Source organism: Pseudomyrmex gracilis, unplaced genomic scaffold (assembly GCF_002006095.1).
Source record: "Pseudomyrmex gracilis isolate BER0280 unplaced genomic scaffold, ASM200609v1 scaffold_0, whole genome shotgun sequence".
Taxonomy (NCBI): Eukaryota; Metazoa; Arthropoda; class Insecta; order Hymenoptera; family Formicidae; genus Pseudomyrmex; species Pseudomyrmex gracilis.
The window spans coordinates 520,679-544,033 of record NW_018020584.1 but is presented as its reverse complement, the minus strand read 5'-3'; the positions used below and the strand labels follow the sequence as shown (position 1 = coordinate 544,033).

General features: G+C 36.2%; 1 protein-coding gene across 7 annotated transcripts in view; it reads right to left on the bottom strand.

Moving 5' to 3' along the window:
- Positions 1 to 229: 229 nt before the first annotated feature.
- The window catches only part of LOC109863653 (WD repeat-containing protein 47), a 55,103-nt gene continuing 31,977 nt past the window's right edge, over positions 230 to 23,355 (bottom strand). For 6 of the 7 annotated variants that reach the window (XM_020444260.1, XM_020444081.1, XM_020444170.1 and 3 more), the window contains 5 exons: positions 6,884 to 7,083; positions 2,841 to 3,010; positions 2,255 to 2,562; positions 1,533 to 1,755; positions 230 to 1,459 (listed from right to left, as the gene is read on the bottom strand). In XM_020444260.1, the coding sequence (XP_020299849.1) occupies positions 1,314 to 1,459; positions 1,533 to 1,755; positions 2,255 to 2,562; positions 2,841 to 3,010; positions 6,884 to 7,083 (1,047 nt within the window). In that variant the 3' untranslated portion in view covers positions 230 to 1,313. Of the gene's footprint in view, positions 1,460 to 1,532; positions 1,756 to 2,254; positions 2,563 to 2,840; positions 3,011 to 6,883; positions 7,084 to 13,985; positions 15,500 to 23,355 lie in introns of those variants that run through there. The other variant, XM_020444437.1, reaches the window with a different exon arrangement.

Here is a 23,355-nt window from a genome sequence, read left to right as displayed (position 1 = left end):
CTCGGATAAACTTTCTCAATTTATATTAATTATTTTAGTCCGTAAAAAATAGTGATTAGTATGAGCGTACGTATATCATTTTTTTTCTCGAATAGGGATATATATATATATATATGTATATGTGTATACATATATATATTTATATATTTGTGTGTTTACTTACTCGGATTTATATTTTATAGTTTATATTTTATATTTTATATTTTATATTTTNATATATATTGCCTATATATGTAACTAGAACGCGTGTATATATTTGGCTTGTGAGTCGACAACATGGATAAGATGGAAGTAAGGAGCATCTATGTGAGTTGAACACGCGAGCTCGTGCGAGTTAAACGCAAAATTGTAAAAATGCGTTTTTAAATAAAACAAAAATAAGGATAAAAATAACGAATACAACAATCCGTTGTACGTTTCAACATTATGAAACAATGCAATGACACGATAGTGAGCGAAAAGTAAAAGAGAGCATTCAAAAATGAGAAATTGTAGTCCTCTGTACAGGATCGCTGTGTCGTATTCCTGCAATTTCTTTTTATCTTACTTAACATATTTACACAAGCATAGTTGATTAAAACTAAAATTATTAAAAAATAACAGAAGAAAATATTTCGCGAATTCCTTCGGTACGCGTGTCGTGCATGAAAGAATCGTTCGATTCTTCGAAAACTCATCTCTCTTGTTGTGCAAAGAAAACAAAGAGCGTTTAAAACTCACGATAAACAATCTAGCTTCGTGTAGCTGTAAAGCAGCTTTTCGAAACGAAGGATTATTCATCCACAGTCTTGTGACTCTTGGTAGATTTGTAAAAACAATCGTACCAATACTCGGTCAATATCATCCGATTAACGCGCGTTTCTTATTCTTTTTACTCAAAGTTGTAAACGTGTTGTTAAGTCTTTAAAGCGTATTACGTTGTAATTGTTTAGATGTTTAACTTTCGTGTGCAAATTACGCATTATACCGTGATTTGATCGCATCACGTTAACGACGCAGTCGTTTAGACAAAGGAGGTTTTAATTGGTCATGGTTAAACTATGCGCAAATACATAGATTGAAAATGTTAATATTCCTTCAAAACAGTGTTTTCTTTGTAGTTATAACACCTATTGAGTTATGTGAGTATAAACTTTTTAACGCGATTTTCTTAAAATAAATCAAAATATCCAGACAACGCTGTTAACACATTGCGAACCAGAAATCTTATCACGAAATCCGTCCGCAATATGTTAAAAGACGAACTATTGTGTATTCAAATATTCTAAAAACTCAAACAAATAAATAGTAATACGCGTTATCATGACAGGCCTTTAAACAGGCGGTAAGGCCCACAGAGTTGCCGTTTTGTCAGCGGAAGTACTAAGGAACGAGAATTCCGTCGGATGCCAGCGTCCGGAAATGACTTTGTCCTGATGTTGAGCGACCACAACGCTAGGTAGAGGCATCGTAAGATCGCCTATAACACATTCGTTGCCAATTAAAACTAATTACGGTGTGATTCCACATTTTAAATACTATAAAATACTCACCTTGCAAATCTGTGAGTACCAATTTGTTGTCGTATCCTGCTGTCAATAAGTAATACGCCGACGGCGAAAACCGTATGCTTCTAATATCTGCTGCATGAGGTTTAAAACATTGAACTGTTCTACCGCCGCGAATATCGAAGAGAACGCAACTGCTGTCCTCGTGACCGGATACTAGAAGCCGACCGGATGGATCCACACACAGTGCGGCCACAGGACTGCCGACCTGCAAGGGAATCAGATGCTACTCAGACAAACAATACCGCTTCCATTCTCGATGCTAGTCGTAAAAACGTCCGATAAAAATTCGACAATAAGACGGGAAGAAGTGACTAAATAACTTGTGATCGGGAGTGATGGTGGTGCGATGTAAAACTGTATATCGAATATTTATCGGACGTGAAACTGAATATAAAACTAGAACAGAACAAAAAGATGTTGGCGATGATGGCATGCCGGATTTTAAATGATGACTTCTTTTTCTATTCATTCTCTAAGTTTCATTTTTAAAGAGTAGATTGGATTCAGTTTTCGATCAACTAACGGTGATATATAAGGAAAGAGAAATGTTAAAATATGTGGAAACAATTTAGAGTATTTCTTCTTTGTGGCTCTATTTATAAAGAAACTATATTTTTGTATTCGGTTTCCCATCATCTAAGAGCCATGATTATCAGTAAGAAAGATTCTAATATGACAAACATTCGACGAAGAACCCGACTAACCCTGCTGCCAGGTACCGTCGCAGGTGTGACCATATTAACGCAACCTCTCGTTCTCAAGTCCCAGAATCTGACTGTTTTATCCTGCGAACCGCTGACGAACATCGCACCACCCCAATTGTACAGCGTTAGCACGTGGCCGCTGTGACCGCTCAAGGCCTGGAAAGGTGTTCCAGTCGCGCAATCGGTAACATAAATTTTGCAATCGCCAGCGCCACCGCTGATCAGAAGACTTGACTTGTTAGACGTGTCCTCGAGGAAGCACAAGTCGCGTACTGTACCATCGTGCATGGTCAACTCGACCTCTTGTCCTGAAGAAATTAAATAGAAAATTATTTTTGTACAGAAAATATGAAAAATATTGATATTTTCTTCTTAATAAGAATTAATATATATCACAAAATTTTTACATTATTAGCAAAATATATTTGTATAATATTTTGATTATTCAACTATATGTTAAGTAGCTTCCCATAGAAAATCTAAAATGAAAAAAAATAACAAAAAAAGTCTTTAATTTGTAAAAACTGTCTTTAGAAGTATAACGTATGAAAATAAGTAAGATTTTGTTTTTATAAAAAAGTAATACCTTCAAGATTCGAAGTATCAGCGTTGAAACGCATTAATTTCACGGTCTTGTCATTACTTCCGGTTGCCATCAGTCGACCATCCGGTGTCCACGCGAGACAATATATGGAGCCTTTGTGGTGCTTCGTTCTCTTGAAGAGAACTGTAGGTTGATACGTCTGATGGTCCTCCCTGAAAAAAATCGCGTAATACCGTTATTATTTTGTCATTAATGTTAGCCAGCGATCATAAATATTAGAAATAAATTTCCACTCATAAATCATCCCGAAGAGAAGATTCTATTTCACTCGAGAGCCGTCAATCAGCCCGAGGAAGAAGAATGCTCAAGTTCTCGCGGGCATCACTTTCATCGAGCTGTTTTTCTTCCTCGTTCCCAGCCCTCATCAGGCACGTCTCTCTAATTGAAGCTGATATTGCCGTGTGCTACGTTTCGGTCGTGGAAACAGGGAAGAGGCTCGACAATTTTAAAGAGATGACGGTCGCTTTCACGACGTCAGTGTTTTATGCAGATTTTAATTAAGCGCAGCTCTTTCCCACCGCACGCAACAGACGCACATGAGATTGCATTCGGTCCTCTGCACGCCGATCAAAATATTCAACCATAAAATTGTCATTAATTATTATTTGCCCTCTTGTGAGTCTATTTACCTTGGGCGTAATGCGCGAAATTAGCGTCACTTCTGCTTGCAGTAATTTCTACCGAGTGTCAGAGGAGAACGACTTTCGAAAGTGACGATTATTCGCAGAGACGGTTTCTCCCTGGATAATAACGGCATTATAGAAGATGATTATATTGAGTGATAAGGATAATATAGAATTTTAAGAGAAGAGTTAACGCATGTACATATAGTATAAGAGAGAGTGTGTTAAAAATGTTTTTATCTTCAGAACCATTTACGTGATATAAAAATCTAACATTTCTGAAGCTTTAAAGATAGTTAAAAAAACTCGCATATGTTTATAATGTTAATCCTTCAGTGCCAGATATAAAGTAAAGTCACGTGCTGTTTTTTCTCTCCTTTTTGTCACATGACCTTACTTTAATCATGTTTTTAAACTTAACAAGAAGGGTTAAAAGTATCTAGTATAAAGATAACAAACTCGCAAAATTATTAAATCATCGAATAAATTATGTAAAATAATATTGAGTTGTCGGAAAAGTTTTAAACCTTTATTCGAGAGCTTTATTTTAAATCTCTGTGATATCAAACTGAGAATGCGCCCTATTCTGATAGATAATCTTTTGTTATCTTGTGTAGTGATTTCAACAGTGTAGAATTTCTGCGGTTTCATTACACGTTATCTCAAAAACGTTTAAAACTTTTCTCAACAACCAATCCAATAATTGAGTTATCATAGGAGTCTTAATAGTCGCGTTCTCATTCCCAAGTGCTTTGCTTCGTTTGTAGTAGCGCTGGCCTTTGCTTCGCAACGCAAATATATATCCCGATACAAACGACTTCCTGTTACCTTATAATTTCACATAAGTTTTTAACTACGAGTACGTGCTTATCATTAACGTCATAATTACGCTGCAAATGGCATTGCGCTGCTTAGAAACTATTAAATGGATTTTATGAACTATTTATTTGCCGCGTCTCGCGCGTTATGTCGTAAGATAGGTCAGGAAAACGCTTGAGATATATTTGGAGTCTGATGACTATGTAAGTAGTGTAACGGCAAAAGTACGCAACGATTGCGCAAGACGCGCGTTTGCCACACTTCGCACTTTCTGCTATAAACCGGATATTAGATTTTCCACAAAATAGAGATACTTTATTTCATACTGGAACTTTCACGACGCAAACGAGAGTCATTTCGCACGTAAAGCAACTCGAATGGAGTGCGACGTTATCCTGCAAACGGACAAATGAAAATTGCTACGTGTTATTGACTTTAGACACAAATTACAGATCGTTGAACTTGCCAGAACACTGTGTTAACGTCTAAATGTACACTGCTGCGAATTCTAGACGGAATATTCTGCGAGTGAAAGGGGTCCGCCTTGTTGTCCACCTTGTAATGCAAAGCAGGCAATCTCTTAAACTGTATATAATACTATCTTAAAAAAAAGAAAAACGAAAGAGAGAGTGCGATTATATTTTACATTATTTCTTAGAGCGTTACGTGAGCGTGACATTTTAGTTTTTACATTCCGATTTATTCAGTTGATCACATTATTTTCTAGTTATTATTTATTCAAACTAACATGCTTTTTATATTTCTTAAATATTAAATATCGTTACGGTAATTGTAAAAAATGTTCTACTTTTTATATATTTCTGTAAATTAATAAAGTCGACATAAAGTTATGTTAGAACTAAACAGTAAAAACAAATTGTTTCTTAAACTTATTTAAAATTTTCTTTAATTTTATGTACAATTTAATCATTTTTCTTTCTCAAAAATATATGAATTAAAAATTATACAACATTGATAAAAAATATCGCAAAACGCGTTTACAACAATTTAAGCGGAAACGATGTGTAGCATAAAAATAGCCAGTAATGGAAACACTGTACCGGCAATCTACATTCGCTGGTAGGAATGCTCCGTTTAGCATGAAGGCTTTTGCCGTTCGTTAGGCCTGCGTGTTGCGTAAAATTAGTTTAGCAGACGCAAATTTATACATGACCTGTCTCAAACTTATAGGCGACAAGTTTAAAGTTTAGTTGTGGATTTTGCATAACACGAAATCTTTGTTGCAATCAAAGTATAACTTCAATAAAATTTAATAATTATGCATATAAGTGTGTGTTGTTAAAGATATAAATATCACATGTAGCGAAAGTTGCATATACAGTCTGTCAAAGAAAAACTAATTTAATGACTGTACACCTATTAAACTAACACTTGCACAATATAACTCGTTACCATTAATATTAATACTGAACCGATATCTCACGACTTGACATATTAGTTACAATGTGAAGGAACGCATTTGATTAATCACAATCTCGTTCTAATTACTCCAAAGAGCAAAGTTGCGTTGATATCATCGTACAGATGATAGATAAGACTAAGTTTATTGAATAGTATAACGCGTTCCGCGGTCGCGGATTTTTCTCGCGCAGTCATTTTTCGCGACTATTTCAAGAGAAGATTCAAAACGTGTCCGTGAATACAAAACGGCGCTAAGCTTCGTTAAGCAGGATTTATCTTCGTCTCAACAAGTCGTAAATTCTAGTCGTAAAACGCGCTTATCACAGGTGAGAGATTACTTTGTATCATCGTCGCGTCCCAGCCTTTCCGCGATTTGTAACGATTGCATCGGTCTTAAGTTTCCTCCTTTCTCAACTTAAATATAATTTACGATTATTTTCGCTGGCGCCGCTAAATGTATCACGACTCTCTCCGCGCTTTTCGCGGAAGCGTGAATACAAGCTCGTCTGATTTCTCTCGACTCGACGACAGGATATCTTTATTCTTTATCGCTGCGTTTTTCGATAATCGTGTAACGCAAATTATATTCGCTGTTTCTTGTGTGAAATTATGGCAATATTATTATGGCATATTAATATCATAATAACGCAATTTTCCAAAGATAACACTTCCGATCCATGTTAAAGATCATATCATTAATCGTCGCGTACGTATACAATTTTGAAGCAATTTACACGCGACATCGAAATGCTTTGTTGCGATCATTCATTATTACGATTACACTGTTTCCAATTTGATTGAGTCACAGTCGCGATTTAGCGATTTCTCTCGAGTATTTTCCAACATGAAGTAGTATTACTTGTTTGTACACATTTCTTATTGATACAAGTGCGATACAGGACAACTTTAATATCGATATTAAGTATCACTTACTTTGATATTTACTTAAATAATAATTTCAGAACTATTTATAAAATTATTTTTGTGATTTGTCGAAAAACTTCAGGAAAATATATAAAATTCATTATTCTTAGAGTTTTATAATATATTTACCTTCAAGAAAAATAAAAAAAAAGTAATTAATTAACAATTCATAAATAAAACATAAGTTATTTATTTTTTATCGTGATTTCTCTTTCTGAGAAATTTCATTATTCTCACCTGACGTCATGCAACTTTGGATAGGCACATATCCGTAGCGTCTTCGAATTGGATCCCACGGCGTAGAGTTTCCCATGGGGATGAAATTCGGCGCAGCGCACCGCCTGCACGTCCTCCAGAGTGGTGACGGGAACGAATCGCGGCCTACCGCCGCCATTACTGCTTCCGTTGCTGGTGTCGAGTTCCGGTCGCGGCTCTTGCTGCAAAATAAGATCCGGGCACGATTGTTACTCGATTTGGTATTAACGTATAGTTGTATATCATCGCGCGGGTAAAGAAACGAGCGCGAGTGTGCGTAACTAATAATACGCTCGTCGTAGCACGGCCGATCTGGAGCCTCCGTGTTCATTGCAGCCATTACACGGAAAAGGAATGACGAGGTACTGTTTTAACGAGATATAATGAATGCCCGTCGGCAACCGCGTTTATTTGCGGAAGGGACAAGTATCGCGGCAAGTTCCGGATATATTTTTGCATCCGGCTCTGCCGCGATAAATATGGAAACATTGCAGGTGCGATAAACATAATATCATTAAGTTCAATTAACATTCTTCACAATATCGCACAATATTGCATTTAATATGCTCGTGCGTTTCCTATTTTCCCATGCATTTATAAATGCTGAAATTATGCATATTTGTGGCAACAAGAAAGTTATTTGCATTTATATATGTTATATAAACGTTTTATAAATTTTATATGCTAGGTGCTAAGAAAAAATTTTAATATGAATGTTTCAGACAGTCATAACAAAATGAATAGACCAATGCGAGTTGATGGAAATAAAAAAGTAATGAAAGTATAAGAAAAACTGATATTTATACAGAATCTTCAGATAATTGCATTATGAGAGAAGCTGTGCGTATAATGTTCTATTTAAAATATTAATTATATTTACCTTGATAAAGTTTTATAATAGCTTGCTATCACGTTTCCATATTAATCTTTTAAGTATATAATCTTTTAAGCTTTTATCGATATTAAGTTTGTATGGAAATATGCATGTTTATGTATCACGACATTTCACTTTCTCGCACATATCGAAAAGATGAGTTTCTTCGTTTTTTTCTCTCGCAAGATAGTTTATTAGATACCTCAAACTTGCCAAACCACCTTGCACGCAACGGACCGATCGAAAGGTAAAAAATTAAGAAACGCTAGAAAGTTACATCCTGCCTTGGATTTCTACCGCAGCTTTTGCTTGTCAAAAATTCGTTAATTTTAATATTCATAACATAAATTCGTCAAACTCATAAATATATCGCACAAAAATAGTTTCTCTTCTTTGATATTGTTAAATCAAGTAACTGCGTAAGTTACAACATTTCTCATTAAAAAATGTTTTGTAAAAAACAAACAAAGTGAAACTGTTATAAGTTCAAACAACGATACGATAATTTCACGCAGCAATTTTCCACATGCACATGAAAGAATATACTTTCCGCTTCAACACTGACGATTAAGCAATTGTTAGGCAACTATTGAATACAGCGCGTTGATAAAAAAAAACTCGACGCTTCTTGCTCTGCAAAACGTTGCTTTTTTTCTAAAACTACTAGGAATCGTTTCGTGATTCGCGTTTGCGCAACGGCGCGCTTCGCCACGCTTTTACTTTCAAGTCGGGATTGGTAGCGACTTTTATCTTGATGAATAAATTAGCAAAGCAAATTCACTCTGTCCGTCGTTGTTCGCTTCTAGGCGCACCGTGCAGCACGAGCGAAATTATGAGCGCTCGTGTGCATTTTCACGCGCCGGCGTGTGTCTAACGGTGCTGATGCCGCTTGTTGGCGATCGCTGCTGCTTGCCAATTTGGTATGACTTACGCACAAGCAATTAGATCTCGGATGCGCGCACGAGATTTTCATGGAAATATGAGAGATACGAAGAAACTGCGAGTCGATGTAAAACATCTTTTCATGCTTGGTTATTAATACAATTAAACGAATATTTTTTATCGTTCCACACCGACATAAGTCGTTATCTCAATCTTAATTGTTTGCTAATATAGTAAATAATGTTTGCAATACGAAATATAATTATATTTACAATTATCTTAATATGAGTATATTCTCTCTCTATATGTGTATACGTGTATAAAGAACGTTTATTATCTTTGAGAACAATAGCACACGAAAGAGAGAACAATGAAAAGAGATTGCATCACGAATGACATTCTCCATACACCTGTTTCGCATTTCACTTTTGTGAGAATAAATGTCTTACTAATGATCATTATGCGATTTATTGATTTCATTCGATAAGAATTTCTTACTCCCAATGAGTCACTTTATCTGAGAAAAAAAATATATAAGTAGAATTGGAGGGTTGAAATAAGATCAGATATTTATAATTGCAATCTCGCTTGCGAAATCACTACCTTTCACCTCAACGTACTCTAATCACTCACTTGTTCGCCAGAGAAGGCGGTGATTATACTTAATCCCGATCTTTGTATACTTTCTCTAAAAGAACCTTAATTTTATTCACCCTGTAATCCTAAACCCGCGCTGATCGTCATTATTGTGCCGTGAAAAGGAAAATGAGAAGAATAACCATGCCATCCGCGATCACTCTTTTATAACAAGGACGGCACGGGATTTATGAGTGAGAACGAGGCCGCGAACGAGAGAATCAATTGTAAGATCGACGCGAGATTCTCGACATCGCGAAAATTCTGACATTCTCCTCGTGCGATCTTCCGGGCGAGAGAACTTAACAACCGGAAAAGATCCTAGGTCGTAAAGTTTTGTCAGAAAAAAAGCGGATAAAACTCGGAATATAATCGAAGTCTAGTTTTGTCGATCGGTCAATAAACTCGTTGGCCATCGGTATTACGGACGTTCGGTCTTAGCTCTCTCCACAACTTTGTGAACGCATCTGTTACCGATGATGTATACACAGAAACGTCATAACACGTAGACAGATCCCGTACGAAAGCGGGACGAAGATGACGAATAGAATTTTGAGACATCAAACTGTTGGTATTCAGTTAATTGACTATTTGTATATTACGAAGAAATAAAGTGTGTCAAAGTGTAATGTTTTTCAATTACAGTTTGAATATTCATATACAGGTACATAGTTATATATACAAACGATAGCCAAGCTTTTTGCGCGCTCATGATTCTTACGCGCGCGGCAGTTCGATGGAAGAAGTCAATATAACAAGTTAGTTAACTAAGATGCCGATGCATCTAGGTTTGAAGGTAGTTGATAATAGTTGATATCCGCAACATTCTTCATTTACTTTTTATGAAAAAAAGGGTGGATCGCGAAAGATCCGCCGGATGCCCCGAAGGTCTTCAAACACGCGTCTTCGATCGAAGATTGGTGGGTTGGATTCAACGACGCGTGAAAAAAACAACTAATAAAGAGACCTCGACCTGATTGTCGATTCCGACTTTTTACTTTCCTTCGTCGCTACATCGTTGTCGTTAGAAAACGATGCAACATGCAATGAATTTCCGATCAAGCTCTTAAATCCGATATAATTACAAGGTTGTGTTCCAAGTGCGAGAGATGCGATCGCTGAATTGCCGAAGAAAATCACGAACGGCTCATTTAACATTATCGCAGCAAGATCAAGCGAGTTTTCTTTCGGTTTGACGATAATTATCAAAATTTTCACTCTTTTCTAAAAAAAAAAAAAAACCGGTCAGACTGGATTTATCGATGATGTTCGTTTTTAATTCTGTGTCGTAGAAATCAGGCTCGAATACATATTTAATAAAATGATTACTTAAATGTCGTTGATGCAAGAAATAGTCGCCAAGAAAATTTATATACGTATAGTACGTTCGATACATTTTGGATAACAAAACCCGGTAAAACCGGACGTTTTCCATATCTAGGTTACGACATACTTTTTCGTCGTTGGTCAGTATTATTCAGACGGAAATCGAAGGTGCACGTGAGTTTAAGGACATCCGAGATTCCGACGCACGAATTTCACCGTATAATTTCAGTATGAAATCATTGTGCGAAATTGCGCGCACATTCCCCGCAACCGGAAAGATTCGTATCACACACTGCGACTTTTATTTTTAAAACTTGTATACAATTAATATTTATAACTCTCTAGTTAGCGTGTTGTTATTAATACAATTATAATTGTTGCCACATTGTTTAATTTTGTATTAAGACGACAAAAGATATTCAACTACTGTAGTTAAAATATTAAGAAATCGTTTCTCTCGCATTAACCGTAAAATTTATTCAGATAAGCAAGTGTGGAAGTAAATTAAATTATAATTTAAATAAAAGAGATTTGTTTTTGGAGAAAGAGACAAAGGAATAAAAAATTACACCAACGTTGCGAAATACATTTTTGAGAACATTAAATTGGGTCAAGCAAACATGTTACTTATTAATCAAATTTTCAGAATAGAGAATATAAAATAATTCAAGAAGTTGGCGGCATTTCGTAAGAGGTTACTTGCAGCCAACAAGTTCTCCCAATTTTTCACTCGCGAACGAGATACGACTACTGCAATTTGAGACTGACACGTATATTGCCAGCGTGTGATTTTTACTCGACTGCAAACATTTAAGTCTACCAGTCGTTTGCTAATAGTAATAGTTCAAACGATGATATTGAATCACCATATGAAAGCTTGGCAAAGCGAGCGTAATTCTCGTCGACATCCCGCATATGTCACAATCTAAATAACACTGTTATTTTTCAGATGTTATTAAAATGTCATTTTTACTTCTACGGCGAAACTATCGTCTTCTCTTGATTTACGAACACATTAATTTTCTTACGTATGACGGTATCACGGAGGAAGCCTTCGTAACTTTCTATCGTACGTACGAAACGCACGCGAAGACGATTATAATTAAGCGGTCGATTACTGCGTGACGCAAACCGCACTTGTTGGTTAATAATGGATTCCGTCTCGCCAGAGAGACAGACAGAGGAACTCGAAAATTATGTCGTTTGCAATTTCGACATACGCGCCGCAATTCGCGACCGTTCAACGGGAACAAAATCGATGTGCGTTTTTCCTCCTTGGTTGTCGCGAGTTAATACGTCCCGTCACACCAATTAATTGCGCAACGCGAAGAATACTTTGCTTTCACTAAAGAAATAGCCGATATTACCGTGTACCGATCATTTACCGCGATAAATCTGGTAATCAATTCAATTTCCTGAACGATTGTTTTTCGCAACGAAATGGACTCGAAAAGAGCAGGAAGTCGAGAGATGACGTGCACAAAGTAATCGACGTTATCAATCAGTAAGAACAATCTGTTTTTTCTTCTTTGTGTTCGTAATCGAGATTTACCGATAAAAGGTTACACTACTTAACACAACCAATGGTAGATGCACCTTCAATCGATTATTTCCATCAACCTGATGATTTGTCGAGTCGCCAATGTGGTGTGTCTAATTAGCGGCGGGACAAGTTAACAACGTAACGATTTAACGACCTGCATCTAGTTAATGACACTTTGGCGTTAAATTTTATGTATATTAGATTAGAATTGATGCGTCGATCGTGAGAAATAATGAAATATAATCGCGATCATCAGCAAAGATCTCTCCATGGGCTCTACGGAGCGTGGAATAAGAAGTCGGGATCATTCGCGTTGATTAGCGATTACCTCGACGGGACGAATTAACTTTTCTTAATAAAGAGGTAACGGTTGATTACCCTGATACCCATCAGGAACACTTTCTACCCCGGGATAGTCGAAATTGCAGCTCATTAAAGGTGCATAATTTAGAAAAAGATATGGACCGAATCGTATGCTACCAATAAAACAGGATATCAGTGCAAGAAAGTTGTCTGAAATACTCACAGACGTGAATATGATTACGAGAAAAATCGTATAAAATATATCAAAAGAAAAAAAAGATGTAAAGCAAGCTGAAATCAACTATTTTTGCATTGAGAAATAAAACTTTTAATATTTAATGTTCGTCATTTCGATATTTGTTTTTGTTCTTCAGAAAATACTTGCTCGCATAAAACGATATTCTGCATTTATTGAGCATCTTGCTTGGCGCACGGACATAATGTAGATAAATATAAAACATGGTCGCTCAAGCGGAAGAGTCCAGCTATTGGTAAACGATCGAGAATTTTATTTCCTTTCCGCAGAAGTGAGCAAAACCGAATTCCACGGAACACTTTCTTCGACCGACATTTGCGGATCGCGACGGACGCGAGGAAAAACGATTATCCCCACGCTCCGAGTCGCGGCGCCAAGTTCCGGATTGTATAATTGCGGCGAGAATAAATCGCCACGATGTGCAGTTTCTCCTTGAAACGAAATGTTTTGTAAGCACACGGCGTTGATAATTCGACCATTATGCGCCAAATGATTTGCTTAATTTAGTTATATTCGGTTTACAACGCACGCGCCGTGAGAAGCGACGTGTTTCCGGAATTAAGAGCGCAAGGCGCGGATTGTGTAACGGCCGGCCTGATCAGATTAACAAACTCACTGATCTGTAAATCTCGCCTGAAAGTCGTTCCGGTGATCTGCGTGTGTGCGCAAAAATGTGCATTAGTCACGTACGTACGACGAGATACGACCGCGATAAGCCGCGTGAAAAATCGTATCGATATAAGTGGTCTGTCGCTCGATACTTTAGAACATATGACGTAAATACGTTGGTTGCGTGCGCAAATGTAGCCTTTAAAAGATATTTGACAAATTAATATTATTACTATGCACATAGTATTAAATATAAAATAATATTGCATATTAACCCAAGAAAACAAGTAAAATAAAGTTAATAGAAGTGTCTGATCAAATATTTATAAGAGAAATTTAAGAAATTTTTGAAATGTTCCATATTTTATAATAAAGTATATACAATGTATTTTGGTACAACGAATTTAAGCGTGATGATGTTTAACTAGCAGATAGTTTTACGTTGTCAATACGAGCCAATATGCTGGATATATGTGCAAATGAGTTTTTAAACGTGTAAATTAATATACATGAAAATTCTAATATTAATTCGAAAATTCATCAGAGATGTTTAATTTGTATATCAAATGTATAAATTATATTATTTTACCAGAAAAAGAATCTAACACTTTCTCTATATACATAACAAATATGTGCTATAAAGATCTCAACACACCATGTAGCTACCACGTCGTCTCCCTGGCTTTTCGTTCCTTTTTTCCGCAGATCTCCTGCAGATTTTGCCGATCCTTTCAAAAGTGTGTGACGCGCGTTCTTCTGTATCAACATCCAGTAGATTCTCCATGGATCGACGAACTTGTTGACGACACCCATTCACAGCTTTAGAACTAATCCTACGCAAACGATTACCGTTCTCGTCATGATAATCGTCCCACTCACTCATCTCGCTTCTGACATCTTCCAAGGACCTTGTGCGACCGACAGTACACGTGCAAGGTGGCACGCTGCTCCTGGTGACGCCACCCGAGCTCTTGGCTCGTCCTCTTGGTCGTTCCATCATCATCATGCCAGGAGGTGGCATCGCCACCGGCGACACTTGAAGAGGCGACATCGCTTGTGGTGGAGGCGGTAGTGCATTTCTGTACAATGGAGCTAAGTAATAGTAGTCTCGGGATTTGTTAGGGGTGGCAGCAATCCTGGATGCAGGGACATAACTTGGGATATTATAGTCAGGAATGTGAGGAGTCATCCACTGGGCCAAGGTGTCCAACGGTACTGGTCGATAGCAATAAGACGGCGCTCTACTATTTGGATGATTCCGGTACATCGGCGGCCAAGGTCGATGGTGTTGCTTGAGATCGAATCGCGGATCCATGCGCGGATCCAAAATTCGAATGTCGCCCATTATTATGCAGCACAATTTGGTATGGTTAACTTTTACAAGATCTTCAAGCAATTTACTTCAAAATATATTAAAGGATATCATATCATATTTTAATTAAGGTTTTATTTTATCGGTAGATATGCTGTAGTGTTTTATTGATGTAAACATATATTAATTTGGTTTTTAATATTAAAAGATAACTTTCTACAAAATTAGTGAATTAAATTTTTGTCAAAATTAATTGCTCCAGAATAATAACAATGTACAGCAACGTGATAAATACTCTCGTGTGATCGAGGAAGCCCTTGGAGAAATCGTTAATGAAGTCGTCAAAGACCAATGTCGAGGAGAGCTTTTAGCAACATTTGATGATTGCGCGTTTTAGAGAGCTCGGCATGCTCGGTCGAGCAGTAAGAAGATTCTCGATTAGAAACGTCTCTCTCGAGGGACGAAGATCGAGAGAAAAGATCGGTCATGCGCGACGAGAGGTTTTTCGGTTGATTTTCACCACTTTCCAGTGTCTTCTCGGCGAATCTTCAAATCTCTTATGTACGACAAAAAATGGAAGATCACTTTCAAACGCCGCTACTCGGAATTTGGATCAACACTTCACTTCACTCTCTGTCAAACAAATTTGTCAAGTTTTAACTGTCGTCACCAATTTAGGTGTCTGGTTTAATTCATCGCGCCTTTTTTAATCATTATTCTCTTAGTCTTCGTTTTTTTTCTTTAAAATTTTTAGAATCACTGTTATCTTCTCCAGAGACACTCAAGAAGCACTTGAGGCGATCGACAACGATCTCGCGAGCTATCGCGGCCCGTGCTCAGCTGAGTACGACGATGGAGTGCGTAGACTACGTTCTCGCTGAGCCACTAAGATCCGTTGAGAAACGACCCACTTCTCCTCGTCCGAACGCGAAAGAGACTTCGTCTCCCTACCATCGGGAAACTCATCCCCTTTCTTCGCACGTATCGTGCGAAGCGAGAGTACATGGTCGGTGGTTCTGCCAGAGAATTATTGTTGTCAAATAAGTTGATTTATGGATTTCGTAACAATTTATCCGCGACATAAAAGAACTTTTTGACACAAATGGAAGTATCTGGCAAACAAACTCTTATAATATTTGCAATGATGCCAATCAATCTTTCTTGCATGAATATCAAAATGTCAATAAAGTTGCATGACGCGGTTTAAATTTTCTGTTAAATATTTTCTTGTCCGCGATTTCATAAAATTTAATTTACGTTCATCTCATCAAATGTAAATTACAGAAAAGTAGCAAAGAGACAAAACAATTATAAAAAGATGATAACAGTAACAGATAATGAAAACACAGCATCGTGTAATCTCATCGAGTAATGAAAAATCTACACGTAAGTGAAATCTAATTTACAAATAGCAATTGATGTAACAAAGATAGAAAATTGAAGTTGAAGCGCTAAAATAATTACATCAAGGCAATTATGTTGTAAAGAACAAAGGTGATTGCACGATAGTCCCGCAATGTGCGCATGATCTCGTTTAAAAGAACCAGCGAAGAATATCTTCGCGTTAGCGAAACGCACGCAGCAAAAATACGCGTAACAGAAATAGCATCGCAAAAAATCACACAATAGAAACACGTGTTACGAAAATGCAAGTTTTGATATGTGAGAAAACGAGATCAATTTTTGATCAGAAATTTTTGTTCCAAACAGATAGAACAAGAGATTTTCACGCGGGAACACGTTTTATCGTTTCTTTTGATCGAAGTTTCGCAAACGAGATCGAACTATCTTCGAGAGCCGTGAACCGAGAAGATAGAAAATTTATCGAGAGAGTTCGATGATACATGTGTCGGATAAAATGATAAAAAAAAGAAGAGCATTCGAGAAAACATTCGTTTTCCATCTTCTCTCGCTTTCACTACGCGATCATCTTTTCCAGCGACAACCACCCAGGCCCATCCGCTCGTGTTAATCTTATTTCGCGATAGAAATCGCGTCATTATTCGCAGGAAGTGAGAACGAAGGTGGGCGTTGAGAACCAACTTTTGTTGGCCTGTTCGTTTTCAGATCGCAAAACGTGCATCGGGAATTGTGTCGCAACGACTCGCAATGTGCGTCAAGACAGAAAGGTTGTTGCAGAGTTTGATTGAAATGTGTATATTACTAGGTGCGGGAAACATCGACACATTGCTACAGCAATTATTCATGTTGTTTGTTCCATCTTTATTTTCTCATTCGGTTTTCATGTCTATATGTTACAATTTAACGTTCTTTGTTCAGAAATAGTGTTTTTATTTCAATTTTATATTTAACATGACATACATTTTAGAAAAAAAATCAAAAGTGAAATTAATTTTATTTATTTATTTATTTATTTGACGGCAGAGTGAGCATAGAAATGTGCCAGTTACTTTTAAGATGTTGCCATAGATTGCAACAACTTCGACTTCACAGCATCGTGGTATATGCTCTGTTGCACTTTCTTACATTGTGATCGATGCTGTTAATACGCTAAACCTCCAGCGTTTATATTATCGCGTGTCTGCTTATAAATTTCTTCAGTTGACTGATTTAACGCACGCCCCGTATATTGGCGAGAGATAGCTCGGTAATAACTTATTTACGTATAAATAAAACTAATAATATATTAGTAACTTTTTTTATCAGTTGAATTTAATCACAACAAGAATTTGTTACTATTCCATTCTCCACAATTTACAATGTATAATTTGTTTGGAGAAAGTTTTTAAACGAATCAAAACAACTGCAGCAATCCAGAAACTTCGATTTCATTATGTTCATTGAGATCTTCGCTGGGAAAATTTCCCAAATAAAAGAATCGACGTTTTTCTTGATCGCGCGGGACGCCGCCCTGGCGCGTGTGCGATCACGCCAATTCAATTTTCCATCGCTTTCTCCGATACGCTTCGTTAATAATTCTCCGCGATGTGCGGCAATCCTCCTCCATTTTTCTTTCCGTTCTCTCTTCTTTTTTTCACACCGTGGAATCACCGGCCGCCGTTGCGCTCGCACGTTCGAAATTTCTTTTCGCCGTGATAATGACGCACAAGCGCGTTCGTAAATCGTCTTTGGACATTCATCAATACTGTACTTTTGCCACGTTAATTTCACTACTTGACTTGCAGTAATGTGTTCTAGAAAAAAACATAAGCGCATGATACTAGCCTCTAAGTTGCGCGAAAACGAAAGTGGTTCCAACCCTTTCGCCACGTCTCAAAAGCCACTTGAGAGTACGATCGATTAAAGCAGCAGACCAAGTCACGCCTCTGAATCTATCTTGATCGATCAGCTCAATCGAGCAATCCTGGCGCTAATAAGTAATTTATTTTCTATTAATAAGTAAAAGATTGATCATGCCTAATAGAACTTTCTACGGCTAGATAAGTCAATTCGACATTGACCGTTTTTCTTATATGACACACAATGTACCATTATATAATGTTCACTAAGTAAAGTACTTCGATCTATTCAACACTAATAGTAGTTTAGCTAATAACAAAGAAATATCTATTGGATATAAATATGAATATTTATGAATAGAAGCTAAGATTTCTCTAGATTGGCCACTTAAGCCAGTTTAATTGAAAATAATAAAAAAATAGGTCACACAAAACACACAATTGCGGGTATTTGCTGTCGATGTGTCACCTTCGTGGGATGTTAACGATTTAGAGAAAGTGCGGCACAAAAAAATGAAAACTAAATTGCCGTAATCCGGTGAGACGCGTGCATGCGATTTATCCTAACGTGAGCAAAAAAAACTGGTCTTTTTATATATTTTTCTGCCAGTGAGAAGATATTTGGACAATTATCATAGTTTCGATCGCTAATTAGAAACGTTCGTTTCAATCCAGTTTGAGCGATGTTGAGTCACGTGCGTGTATCGATGGCGAACTATCGCGCGTCACTATTAAAATGAATTGGCTTTCTTCCACGTGGATGTAGATCGCGAGAAAATGAAATCTAGAGCGAGACGATAAAAGTGTCGTTCTTACGACGAAATCGAAGGTGATTTATGTGAGTTGTTAAAGAATCATCCGATAAAAAGTTTTACAAAGATAATGATAAAAAGAAGATGGTTTAATTTGCATGAAAACGTTTAAGAAATATCAGACATTATTAAATACATAGAAAATTCGAATTACGGAATACGGGAGATCCGAATTTGATACGTAGCCAAGATGTCTTTTTTGCAATGAGATTTCTTAAATTTCACAGAGAGGTTAAATAGGTAATTCATATATATGTTATGCAAATTAGCATTTTATATGAATTTTAGAATTGTTATTCAACTTGAATTTTCCATGTGTAGTAATTTACATATTAAAAATATATTTTGCATATATATTCAGAAAATTTTTATAACACACTACAAAAGCATCAAATATCACAATATATATGAGGTCAATTTTAAAAGAAATGTCAGTAATGCACGGCAGCAATGACTATTACATGCATGTCAAATACGACAATTTCTTCCTCTTCCAGAAGAAAACACCGTGACTTGCAGACATTGCGTATTGACAGCAGAAGGTCAAAGTTGTCGCAGAAATGGGCACTCGTTGACCGCGTTTTCGGTACCGGAATAATACCAGCTGCCGAATTCCTACTTTAGTTCCGCGTAAAAATGATTCTGCATTACATACGTAAGTTTTCAATTGTACACTTATTCTTTCTCACGGTCCACATTTGTTTCTTTTCCCAACTCATCGTATTTAATTTATAGGTATCTCTTAATTTGTATCTTTGTTGTCAATCTCGAGAAATTGGACACACTGAAAATAATACGGCAATAATTCGATTGCGATCGAACAATCAAACACTTCGCGATCTAATGAATGTCGTGAGCGCAAGTGAAAATTTATGTAATTTTTCTTTGCGTGTGCTAGATCAATCGATGTGACCTTTTCGCTTTGAAAAGTTATCAACTAGTGATATTCGTACGATTTTAATAAGCTTATTTACTTCAATACACATGACAAGTGGAATTTGACGTGGTCATTTATATGCGAATTTTATTTGCCAGCTTGAAAAGCTGTACGTATCGCGCAAAAAAAAGATACGTAACCAGTTTTCTTAAAAAAAACAACCGCTTATCTCGCGCGCTTACATAATGTCGATCGATTTTGTTCAAAGAAATTGGATACAGAGTTCGGAGCGGAAACGCGAAAAATGTGTCATCGATCACGACCAGAGATTATGCCGGTATCGTGAGCCGTTTTAAAAATACTAATAACAGGTTGACCGACTATCTGTCACGAAAACAGGCAAGTGCAATAACTGGTGTAACGAAATGTAAACTATACATTACCGAATATACACGCGCCGCGTTGTAATTAGCATACATCCGGTTTTTGGTACGTGAACCATGACTTAACCCGTCGTTGACAGAATATGTCGAAAAATACCACCAAAAGTGATATCTTAGCGTGGAAGATAAAGGAACGGAAGGTTCACACGATCGTGATGGTTCAAATATATTCAGAAAAGATAATATATTGCTAATAAAACATATTACAAAAAAATAACGATATGTAATTGTTGTTATTGTCTGATTATTATTGTATATGTTTTGTGTGTATTGTGTTTAAAATATATTTAAAATAATTTTATTTTTAATATACGTGAAACAATATTGATAAATATCCTACACAACATATATAGATAGCAAAAGTAATATCACATTGACAAGTGTCATTTTTTAAAACTTTGTCGTTTCAAATATTTATAATTGCCTTTCGTACTATTTTCTAGAAAAGTAGAGAAAATTATAATTGTTTTATTTATACATGCCGAAAACAATAAATGTTATCATCAGTGCTTCATTGAATAATTATTTTTTATCTAAAAATTTATGTACTTATTGTTTTTTATCGTTATAATAAAACAAGTAATCATTAGAGAATTTCATTTACATGCTTTCCGAAAATATAAACGCTACGATATTATCGTTTTCAAAAGTTACGAGCATCATGAGGTTCGTTTGGAAGAAAAGATTGCACCGGCCTACGGCAATCACAAAGAATTTACAAGAAAGTAGACGACTATTAGATGCGCCTGGTCGAGCTCGCATCCATCAGCACGAAGATCGCGACCCACATTTTCTCGACGATAAACTTTGCTATTCGGCATGTTTCGAGTCCTTAGTAAATATGTATTTGCTACTTTCTTCCGCGAGAAATTGGTAAAAAAAAACTGACTGATCTTAACGGTGTGTGAATTATTGCGAGCAAAAATGAATTAAAAATACCGCAAAAGAAAGAAAAAGAAAAAACTGCCGATAACACAGAACTCTTGTGATGAGATCTTACTAGAAGAATAAAGTGGTCTTCTGATCAAGAATCGACGAGGTAGAAACTCGTCTGGTGAAATCGCTTACCATCCAACGTACCAAGTAGATTTCTAGCTTACCTGTATCAGGTGCGTTTACCTGTATCAGGTGCGCTTACCTGTATCAGGTGCGCTTACCTGTATCAGGTGTTTATATAAAAGTCCACTACAATCTCTGTGTCTACTACAATCCAAATTCTAGCAATTTTTACTTTAATCAATTCCTTGAATCGTGTACACAGACCTTAAAATCACATTCAATATTATTGCATTTAATATTATTGTGAAAGTTATTTAAAAATAACTGAAAAATAAATTGGTTTCAATATTTAAAACTACTCTTCAAAAAAGACAGGAGATAAATACTATGTATAACATATTTTGTTTTGCAATTGATCGTGCAGTGAATGAAATAAGTTAAACACAAATAATTTGTTAAAACTGTTAAAAATAAAAATTTACTTAAAAATTAGTAAGTTTTATATCATCAATATTCAAGTAAGATATATCCGTGAACTTGAAAGTTTTTTGAACAAATTGTTATCGTCGCTATTATTGTCCTTGTTATTATCCTTGAATATTTATGACGTGTTGAAGTATAACCGAATTATCATTATTCAAATGGTGATCACAACGATACCGCCTACTCATCATCGGGGAAACTGTATAATCGTTTCGACAGCAACAAAGCGGGATGACTACTACATCGTTAGCAATGTAAATCATATCATTCTCTCTCGCGAACGTAGTATTATCGATTAAACTGATCGATTTGTGCGTCATTGAGCTTCGTAGAAATAGCAAAATAAAAGTCTAAATATTACACAATATCTAGATTCGTGACATCAATTTGAAATAAAAAATATTTTTAGCTGGAAAAAACATCTATGGGCGTTGTGAGGCAACGTTGGCGAGAGCAAAAGTGCAACAACGACCCACGCGAATTACACCATAAATGGAAAACCGACTGACCGACAAGTTATTATTTACTGATGACGAAAGAGGATAACCTAACCTGCCTTTGACTTTAGAGTGCAGGAAAAATACCGATGAAAAAAAAAAAAAAGAAACAAGAAAAATAGATACCTTCTCTGTTAAGTTTATAAGTCAATATTACCATGTAATTGTTATTTACGTCTTTAACTTGGAAATAAAGTAACGTTTAGTTATATAAGTTCAATGGTGCAATTTGCAACTAATTTTCATATTTCTCAAATTCGGAAAAAATATATTATCTATCCTTTAGAAACGATTCGCGAGATCACTTTCGAAAATTTTGGAAAGTAACACTTTGCAACTTGATAAATGGACTAACTGCATGACGTATAACCAAGCGAATGACCCTATCTGTTTGAATAAACTTGTCGAGTGAGGCATATTTCAAGTTTTCTGTCTTAAAAACTACAGTCTCCAGGCGAGACGATTGAGAAGACAACTTTCGATTTCTACAGTCACACATAATCGAATTGATTCAAAAAGTTTAGCAAACTTCCTTTCTATTGTATATATAAAGACGTTTCTTTTTTTGTACTCTTGACAAAATTAAAAACATTGGGTTTTTACTGTTACACAACTAGTTCAAGCTCTGCGTCAAAACTACCAGTTTAATTTTCAAAGCTTTTGTTCATTTTTATTTCGCGTGAAAAAAAACATTGTTTTAAGTATCTGTAGTACTTATAATCTTTCTTACAGATAACAGATATAAATGCTCTTGTATTTTTGGTAGATCGTTTGCTGTTAGTATATCGGAGTCGTTTAGCCTGAAAATTAAAATCTACATGCACTTTTTACTGCGTTCAACCATTTAGAGAATTATTGCGGTCTACCTAGACATTTGCTTCCGGTCAATAATCGTGGTTTTTGTAGAAAAAATTGATAATATTAAGAATGACACGCAAAGAGTTCTCTTGCGGGTCAATTTTGAGCGATTTGTGTGTGGCAATAAGCCAATTTTTGATAACGGTACCGATCGGTCAATCATCTCGAATGTCGTCGTACCGTGAGACGGAACGGTTCCGGAGAGTCGTATGACACACGGAAAATCGCGCGTGTTCGCCGACCGTGAAGGCACATATAGGTAAAGTGCATTACGCACGAGGCACGTGCGCAGACCGGCTTTAAGAATTTTGGCACCCCATGATTTCGCATACTTCCGTGACCAAAAAAGCAAAACGAACAATGAAAAAAATCTTGATTTTTTCCTTCTCGTAAATTTAAGAAATTTCATATGATATATAATAATATATACAATAATATACCTTTTTTCTAATTTCTCCTTGTTTTATAGTTGAGAATCTTTTTTACTTACAAAAAAACTTTATATAAAAACGTAAAATCTATATTTCCATTGAGATCTGTAAAA